The following is a 10345-nucleotide window of genomic DNA, read 5'->3' on the forward strand; positions in this document are numbered from 1 at the left end:
TTAGGAAATGATTAAATTATACCGACACAAGAATACTATATATATTTTAATTAGTTGTTCATTTTACTTGCCTCCAACGCCCCTAATTTATTAATCATGTATCGTTAAATACACATGAAATCAACTTTAATATTATAATTATGTTCTCCCGGGAGAACATAGTTATAAATGGGTAGCTGTAGATAAGCTTAGCAGAAATATTTTTTTCCATATATATATATATATATATATATATATATATATATATATATATATATATATTTCTACAGCCACTTTAGATAAGGTTATTTACAATTTTTCCTTTTTAACTAAGTCTGACTAGTCATACATAGTTATAACAATAAAACTGTTCTTTTTTTCTCTCTCCTAAGACATTGTCGACTGAAGTGGCGGAGAGAGAAAATGCAATTTTTATGTATGACTGATCAAACATAGTTAAAAAGGAATAACTGTAGATAACCTTATCTAAAGTGACTGTAGAAATGTTTACCTCATATATATATATATATATAACTCAAACCATTAATACCCTAACTATTTGAGTACTTATATATCTTTGCAGCTTAGTGAAAGGTGCACATGATAAAAGGAAACAAAAAGTCACTAAATATAAAGTATGAGTGATTCATTTTTAAATTTTCTGGCTGTAAACACATTAATCTTTGAGAATGTAAAAACTAACACAGGTTTATCAAGATATCAATATGTTTGTCATGTTAATTCTTTTGCAAAGGACACATTAATTTTCGAAAAGAACTAATATGTGCAAAATTTATAGTGTTTAGAGACCTGTATAGAGTTTGACAAAGTTGAAAAGTGGATGATGCATCAGGCACAATCTAATTGTATGAAGAAATTTCACAAAGAAAATAGGGGGTGGCAAGGAACTAGGGATATCAAGGCTTTGATACCATGTAAAGAATCAATTCAAGCAAAAAGCTTAAGTTGTTGGATAAGGCTACATTAATGATTTTATATTTCTCTAACACGCACCCTCATAAGAGAGCCCATTGGGTTTGAAAGGTGAATGATCCATCAGGCTCAGCCTACCTGTGCTAAGAAATTCCACGAAGAAAATGGAGGCGACGAGGATCGAACTCGAAATACCAAAGCTCTGATACTATGTAAAGAACCAATTCAACTCAAAAGTTTAAGCTGTTGGATAAGGCTATATTAATAATTTTATATTTCTCTAATAAAAGTGAAATCACGCAATAAACTATTTTATGTACATCTTACATACAAACAAAAGAAAAATGGAAAAGTTTTTACTGGATTATTGATTCAAAATCCAAAGATTTTTTAAAAGAAATTAAGAAATGCATAGGGGGTTGTGTTTGTTCAAATTGTGTATGGGAGAGTTGCACAATTTACACAAAGATAAATGCGCCCTTGTCACATGGCGTGCACAACAAGCTTTGCATAGCCTATGCATGACTTGAACGCGTATATTCTCATGCTCGAATTGTAACGTCTGCCACGTGACAAGCATGCATTTGCACATGTGAAGTTATGCACCTACCCTATGTTTAATTTGAGCGCTCGCGATCCCTTTATTTATCTCACTGTATTATTTTGATAAAATCTTTGTGTTTTGCATGAATCTAATTAATACTTTCAAATTTTGCATGGCTATGGTCACAAGGCCCAAGAAATTAACTAGGGATATGTCTCACTATTGTCCTTTCACCAATATTATTGAAAAATATTTAGTTGTTTCACTACAAAAATTCAGGCATTTTGTGGAGGTCATATTTTTATATTGTAGAGGTCTTTGACACCCACAAAAGATATTTGTGGTATTCACCCAAACTCCCAGTTCTGCCTTCGCCACAACATAGTTTGTGGGGGGTTTTTTGTGCAGTGCCACAATTTGTTGAAGTATTTTCTGGAGGTTCGAGACCCCCACAAATATTGCACTTTCGGGAGGTTTAAGACCTCCACAAATGTTGTATCATTTTTTAGATGGCATAGACTACTACAATTTATTTATTATTTTGCAGATTTAAACCTCCACTAAATACTAGTTATCCAAATTTGAAAAGTCTGTATATCATAATTTTGGATATGGGCCCATCACTTGATTTATTTGCCAATTTATTATTTATTTGTTTGATCTCTTAACATTTCATTGAAAACAATTACTAAATGCTAGTTATCTAAAAACAACACTATAACATACCAATCATAGTTTATATTTATGCTTGCACTTGGTTAATACTTTTTTAAATAAATAAAAGTATAAATATACTCTAACACCCATATACTACAATATGAAGTTAAATTAATGTCTAGCAAAACAAAAACTTACATAATATTCTCTTATCTAACATTAAAACTAATTAGAAAGAATTCAGTTCAATTACAAGCACTCAATAACTTCTATCCAGATGCTATTTAAGAAAGAATAGAAGAATTATGTCCTTATGTTATGTTCTTACTGTCTTACACTTCCTTACTAACAAGGCATATTTTTCATTTGTTTTGCAGGCAAGAAAACATCTAAAGCTCAAACACCCAAGTCATATCAACGCATGCGTCATATCAAGGAATAGTAACATCAAGTGGTTTAATTCTTATCAACATTGTTCTCCAACTCCCTCCTCAGCTGAAGAGAGAAATCATCGCTAACATCGTCATGTTGAGTCACTTCTTTCCCTTCCTCCTTGTCGTCCCACTCTGTAAGTTGAAAAACAATAAAATGCAAAAGAAATTGGAAGAAAAACACATTAGAATGTTAGCATAAGGGCGGAATTGCCAAAGCTCCAAATTTTGAGACCCCAAACAAATCAAGTTGAACAAGAAGTCTCTAATACCCAAAGAACATTCAAATACCACCACTAGCAATTGAAAAAAAAAATAAACCCAAGCAATTAAGTGTATCCTATTATCTGCACCATAAAATGTGTCTATGACTAATGAGAAACATGATCAACACCATGTAACTCATGACAGAAAAATGTCTAATTTGGACGTACTAAATATCACTCAAATGTGCAACAATATGTGATGAAATCCCTAATTTGTTAAACGATATTCATCTTGCATGGTAATAAACTAATGACTTAGGGATCAAAACGTAATGAACTTGATAGATAAGAAACATTTAGCAGAAATAAACAACAAAAACGCACAAAAAGGTTAAATTGAAGCAGAAGCAAAGAGATTTGCGTCAGAGAGCTCGTGAAAGAATGAGATTAGTGATATTTTACCTTCATTGATTTCAAACTCTTCAAACTCATCATCGTTTTCGAAGAGATCGATCTTGACGTCCTCGGTGGCTGCTTGTGGTTCGGTCGCCATAGATAAAACTGAATCAACAGGTAATTCAAAATCAAATATTTTAGATTATATGTTATCAAGTGATATCATATAATCTAAAAACAAATATATACAATAATTAAGATTTAATTTATTTTGTTGTTAGTAAAATATTTTATAATATAATCTAATTATCTGTTGTTAAAACATTAAAACTATTTGATTATTATTATAAATTTTTTTATTTAATCTTTAAATATATTTATCACGTTATCCAGTCACTGGTTAAAGTACTAAAAGTCTAAAACTGGTTGAACCTTGAACTACTCTCCAGTATGGTTCTTCTGTTGAACCGGATATTTAAACACTGATTTTCAAACACTAAAAGTTCGGTGCTATAATATACAGTGTCATTAACACACCATAACTCAACATTTGAATAAAGGAAAAGCGTGTTCAGAATCTTAAAGAGGACATGCTTTATCTCTACTTTTATCTTTTCATTTTTCTAAATGACAAATACTACTTTAAAAGACTATAAGCTAATATAAAATTAACAATTTAACATTTAAAGATGATACTGAGAAAAGAAGACATGCATAAGCATACTGTATGATATGCCTTTCTGACAGGCTGACATTTTCTGTTGGTTATTCGAATCAACTTAAATTAATTAGAAATGTTCATGCATATGAAAGAATAAAAATTATAAATTACTAATCCATATGATTAATTAGTACCATGTAGGTGTTGGCAGGATTTATGAGTGACATAACATGACTAGTTTCGAACGCCAAGTCTGACAAGTCAGCATCAATCTCCACAAGTTTTCACCTGCAGTTACAATGCAATTTCACCTAAACATGACAGATGCTATAAAAGATACTTAGACATAAAGCATGTCCAATAAGTTCATGATCACAAAAATACAACTACATAATACTCCAGTTGAATGACAAATGATGTATATAAAGAGCAAAAAGCATATGGATTGCATTCCTGGTGGTAACTCTACCTCATCAGCATGGTCATCCTTAAGGGAAAACAAGAGCAAGGAGAAAAAGGGTGGGAAGAAAAACAAGGGAGTGAAGGTTTCCACTGAACCACAAAGCGTAGCAGCAAGAGAAAGAAGGCATAGAATCAGTGACAGGTTCAAGATCTTGCAGAGTATGGTCCCTGGTGAGAGTACGATGGACATAGTGTCTATGTTGGAGGAAGCCATTCACTGCGTGAAGTTCCTCAAGAGTCAGATTTGGCTACACCAAACTATGATAAACTTTGTAAATAATGAATCATCACCCTCACCCATGTTCCTTCTTGATCAATATTTCCCTTGTGAACAGGTCATTTCCCTTCAGCAAATCCCATCAATTGATTCTGATATGCAGAACATTACATAATCAATATGGCATGCTAAAATGGAAACATCCATAATAAATAGGGTTTTATATTTCTCATGTTGTAGAGACAAAAAGCATGTGAGACCCGTATGTTAGAAAAAATTATATGTAAGATCCACGTTGGCACAGAAATCGAAGGGTGTGTAGGAAAATTCAAATTCTCATGTTAAATGAGAATTATAAAACCCTAATAAATATCCTGCTTACTCTTGTCAAGGTGGTACCCTCACTCTACTTAACCACTTAGCTTGTAGGCAGCCAAACAGGCTCAGATGTTCTAAATTCCTAAGTGCAAATCAATACATATTGAAATGATTTTTTTAATACTCTGAAAGTGAAGGAAGACATCAATACCTGTTAGTAAGATGCTGATGGATATTATTAAGAAGAAGCCTGATAGTTTTAAGCTTGGTGTCTCCAACCTTCCAACAATATTTACAATTAAATGACAGAAAACAGGTAAAAATGAATACACACAATTAACCTTCACCTACAGGATGTAAAACCGCACATGTAATCATTTGAGAACAAAAAATATACAACAGTGCGAAAAAAATATGACAGAGATTAAAGAATACAGAAATAGAAATATAATTGATGGCATGTTTATGGTTGAACATAGGTATGAAATGTCATTCTTTGAAAATTATCAGCAACTTCAATATCATGGCATCAAGTGAAATGTAACATAGGGTCAGATTAGTGTTACAGCCTAGATCTGTAGGATTATCACATCACTCTTTCTCCCAATGCATAATGTGAAGATATAGTTTATAAACAGTAGGCCGTCAAGTCTTGCATTGTAAAGTGAAATGCATGGCTATGAATATCGAGAAAGCTTTTGGTGATAAAGGCATCACGAAGAAGGCAGGAATGTTATCTCAGATACATATTGCATGACAGCCACCAGATCATGGATGGATAAAATTAAACACAGATGATGCAGCCAAAGGTTCTCCAGGAGTAGCTGCATGCAAAGGATTATGTAGAGGATCTGATGGCCAATGGCTAGGGGGTTTTGCTTATCATGTGGGTATTGCTTCAGCTTTTACAGCAGAATTATGGGGTATTCTGAAAGGTTTGGAATTTGCTTGGAATAAAGGGTTTTGGAAACTTATTATTGAGAGTGACTCCACTTCGGTGATCACGCTGCTTTCCAGTAAAGGTAATGATGTCCGAGAGTCGCATATTGTTACTCGCATTCGGACTTGGATGAACAAAGATTGGGATCTTAAGGCTCAACACATCCACCGTGAAGGAAATCAATGTGCTGATTGGCTTGCCAACCATTTGATTTACCCCAGCCAGAACTCTATCTATAAGGAGTTTAGTCATGTCCCTCCTGGACTTGGCTGTTTATTTTTTGCTGATATTTGTGTTGTTACTAGCACTAGGAACGTTTATATTGTCTAGTGGTTTCTTGGGCTGTTAAGCCCTTTCTTTCACCAAAAAAAAAAAATAGCTACTTTACTCTGAAATAATCCTTTTGATATCTTGATGAGAACTAGGTGTGTCATTATAGCAGCTTTTAAGGTTTATTATAAAATTTTTGTAAATAAACGACTAATTTTGTGCAACCTGAAGTTTTTGCATGTTTTTGGTGCATTTGGTTAAAGTAGAATGCTTGCTTCTTTAAGAATGTCTCTTTATTATGGCTTCTCTTTGGTGTACTATTCATGGTTGCCTCAAGGTAGTTGCCATTTCTGATACAAAGAGAGACCGGGCAGGCTTGATGCATGTTAAAATTTTCATGGCTTATCTTTGAAGGATATCTTATCCTTCCCCTAGCTGTACTTTCACTATTATATTTAGAGACTTCACCATTGTGAAAAACAAATCTCATCTCACCATCTAAATAGATCAAGTACCTTCATGGTGAGCATGAACAAGTATAGAATTTTTATTTTTTTAGTGCATACTTTTAAAACATTGGGATTAATATTTTTTATAAAAAATAAAATTATCTCCTATACACAAATAAAAATATGTGGAGTCCAAGTGGAGCCATGTGAATATAAGAGAGAAAAAAAATAGAAAACATGGACACCATATACTTTTATGTATATTTAGAAAATATAAAAAATATTAATCCTTAAAACATTTGCCAATTAACTATTATATAACTTTTAATAATTTTTTTTCCGTATATTCCATTCTCTGTATCCAAAAAAGCGTGTACTCGTAGTCTCATTTCACTCTCTCACTTCTTTCCCGTCTCTCCCAAACGTGCGCACTCAAGGTAATATTAATTAAAACAGTGGCATTCTGAATCGGGCAATGTGAACAAGTGCTTGGATTCTTGCTTGGGTTCTATGTATTGAAATTCTAGGGTTTAAAATCGGTTATGGTTCTACCAAATCATCACTTAAATTTCTCTTCCAATTTGAGTCAAATGAATTTAAACTTGCACAATTTATGTATAAAATTGAACCTTTATCAGACAATCACACATCACATAGATGAACATCAAACCATAGCTTATAGCTATAAAATCAAAATCCTCAATTAATTGTACGAACACAACTAACACCCTACCTCAAACATCCATGAACTTCATTGTGCTGCACCTCGCTTCTTCATTGGTTACCCTCTTTGTATAACCGATATATACTGGCTTTGCTACAAACGAATCAAACAAAAACCCCAAATTTTAGCTAAGAAAATCGTCAAAATAATTTAAATTAAAAAACAAAAATAATTTGAGAGAAAGAAAGAAATACAGAGCTTGAAGACGACGGTCTTCTCAGAGCTTGAAGATCAGAGTGTTCTCGCCGGCGAGATCTGCTCTTCTTCATCACGGTGGTGGATGCAGAAATACAGAGAAAAGAGAAAGACGAGGCACATAAAAAAAATGAAAGAGTGAGTGACATTTGAGAAAAAAAAATTAACTTGGCCTTATTTTGTCTAACCGTGATCGCCACATTCTAGCAATGTATTACAAAATAAAATATTTATAAAACAGTATAAAATAGAAAAACATAACAAAAAATTATAGAGGCTTAAAACCTGCCACAAATTATATTAATTAGTGGAGGTTTTCTTGACCTACATTAAATAACCTCCACTAATAACCTATTTTTGTGTGGAAATGGATCCTCTAATGTGTCAAAAAAAAATGATATGGTCATGTGGGAAAATCACAACCATACAAAGGTAAATCAACAGTTATGATTTCGAAACTACTTATTTTATCATTTTTTCTCTCTCCTCTTTTTTTACCATTGATCCACCTTTATATGGTTATGATTTCCCACATTACATGGTCATGTGAATTTTCACATTAGAGGATCCAGATCCATTTTTTGTAGTGTCTCTGTTACTCCACATTATTGAACTTATGCAACTTTAATTATGTACAATATTAATATTTCCATCGTTAATTATATTTTTAATGCGATAACTAATTAAAACCATATACATTTAATGGCCCTGTAAAATATTTTTCTTGGTATATAGAAACACTTAAAAATTTCGAAATATTACGACCATTACATAGTGGACATCACTGATCGCAGGGATGAGATCGAGGAGGGTAGTATCAAAATATTTCATGCATTGGGAGTTTGTTGAACAATCCGAGGGATGGGTCTTTATTAGTGAGTCGGGACGAGGGAGGCAATAGTAATTTAGGCGTGTCAATTCTTGACCCGATAAGCTGTAGCAAGCCCATGTAGTGATATCCTGGAGAGCCCAAGTCATCCTACCAATGCAACTAAGAGGACCACTCGCAACACAATTCGGCCCAAGCATTTAATGATTTTATAATGGGTTAGGATCTTTGGGTTATTGGGCTGGACAACATGTATTAACAAATGTGCTATTCCAATACTGGATTGGAATCAGAATATATACAGAAAATCAAAAGAATAGAAAATATAGAAAATTGATGGACAATTCTCTCTCTTTCTTTAATTTTTCTCTCTCTTCTAACTACCTTCTTCTCAATTTCATCATCCCCTTCCCTACAATTTGGTGCTTTCATTGCTTTATCTCCTCCTATGGCTGAAAACACTAGGATGCGAGACCTTCAAAATCAATTAACTGAACTGCGCCAACAACTCCTTAACGCGGAAAATCGTTTACAATTAACATAGACCAATACCACTCAGCAATTCACGACGTGGGAAGTCGCTCATGATCGACGATTCCATGCTATTGAAAACAAACAAAATGACCGGTTTGAGGAATTGCGCACAGACATTGATCGCCAGCTGTAACAACAAAACGGCATGGTCCATCACCATGGACGTCAACCTGGAATCCTTGGTCCAGGACCTGGCGGACGCTCTCCTCGGTTAGATCTGCCTCGCTTTTCTTCTGGTGATCCTACTCGATGGCTTTTTTCTGTGGAACGCTACTTCTTGTATTACCAAACCCTTGAACCTAATAAGTTACTCTTGGCCTCTTTCCATTTGGATGATCCCGCTGCTAGTTGGTTTCAAGGCTTGTCCCGTGATGGAATCATTCCTACCTGGAATGCGTTTGTGCTGGTCATCCGTCAGCGTTTTAGCCCTACCGAATTCGAAGATCCAGCTTCCCTTCTTGCCAAGCTCCAACAATCCTCCACTGTTCAGGATTACCAGACTACGTTTGAGAATTTATCCAGTCGTGTCCCAGGCTTATCCCATGCTATTACCAAGAGCATGTTTATTTCTGGTCTAAAACCCAGAATTTGCAGCTCCATCATCCCTCACAGACCTGTTGATGTCCACAAGCGTTTGCTCTTGCTAGAGTCTATGAAGATCAGATCAATCTGGAACGCACATCCAGACCATGGGTTGCTAAGTCTCTGCCCAGTGTTCAACCGGTAGCAGCAGCCACATCACATCAGATTCACAATAATCATCCTATTCCTGCCATACCGATTAAAAGACTTTCTCCAGAAGAAATTAGAGCTAAGAGGGAGAAAAACATTTGTTTCAATTGTGATGAGAGGTATACCTTTGGTCACAAGTGCAAGTCCAAACCAGCTTTGTTATACATGGAAGGCTTGGATCCTGATCCTCCAGATGCTGACAACATTGCTATTATTGACACCCCATCAGACCAATTGGATCCCTCCACCACAATTCCAGAAATCGGCTTTCATGCTCTTTTTGGCCATCATAATTCTCGTTGCTTCCGATTACAGGGCACAATGGTAGGTTACCCACTCCAAATCCTCATCGATGGAGGCAGCACCCACAACTTCATCACCCCGCGCATGGCTTCTTTTCTCCACCTGACATTGCAAGCCATTTCACCTTTCACTGTTCAGGTGGGAAATGGTGACACATTGCTGTGTTCGGCTAAATGTTCCCAGGTTCCCTTGTTACTACAGGCTAAGCTCTTTTCGGTGGACTTATTTGTCATAGACCTCAAGGGTGCTGATATAGTACTTGGAGTACAATGGTTGGCCACATTGGGCCCCATTGTCACAGAATACAACCGCCTCACTATGTCTTTTGTGCGTGGCAATTCCAATGTCCTTTTGCAAGGTGCTCTTACCTTGGACCCCGCAGCCATTTCTCCTGCTCAGTTGCATCGCTTGGTAGCACAGAACTCAGTTTCTTCTAGTCACATGTGCTTTACTACTATAGCCCCTAGCTCTCTTTTCCATTTATCTAGTACCAGTAGTTCACCTACTGTTTAGGATCAGAAGGACCCTGCCATTCCGACACTACTTCAGGACTTTGTTGATGTTT

At 35.2% G+C, this 10345-nt stretch overlaps 1 protein-coding gene across 2 annotated transcripts; it reads right to left on the bottom strand.

The window, feature by feature from the left end:
* Positions 1–2342: 2342 nt before the first annotated feature.
* On the bottom strand, positions 2343–7558 carry LOC133306378 (protein DELETION OF SUV3 SUPPRESSOR 1(I)-like). 2 transcript variants are annotated; one of them, XM_061506684.1, is made up of 7 exons: positions 7197–7558; positions 5016–5083; positions 4567–4638; positions 4277–4486; positions 4002–4095; positions 3213–3311; positions 2343–2679 (listed from the first exon to the last, which is right to left on the bottom strand). In XM_061506684.1, exons 6-7 carry the CDS (start codon positions 3301–3303, stop codon positions 2570–2572), a joined length of 201 nt encoding a protein of 66 aa, XP_061362668.1. In that variant the 5' UTR covers positions 3304–3311; positions 4002–4095; positions 4277–4486; positions 4567–4638; positions 5016–5083; positions 7197–7558; the 3' UTR covers positions 2343–2569. The 2 variants fall into 2 exon arrangements, with proteins under 2 accessions (XP_061362668.1, XP_061362669.1); XM_061506685.1 differs by lacking the exons at positions 4277–4486; positions 4567–4638.
* Between the last annotated feature and the right edge of the window lie 2787 nt (positions 7559–10345).

This window comes from Gastrolobium bilobum, unplaced genomic scaffold (assembly GCF_033153095.1).
Source record: "Gastrolobium bilobum isolate Gb01-03AN ecotype WA unplaced genomic scaffold, APGP_CSIRO_Gbil_v1 utg21117, whole genome shotgun sequence".
In the NCBI taxonomy this organism is placed as follows: Eukaryota; Viridiplantae; Streptophyta; class Magnoliopsida; order Fabales; family Fabaceae; genus Gastrolobium; species Gastrolobium bilobum.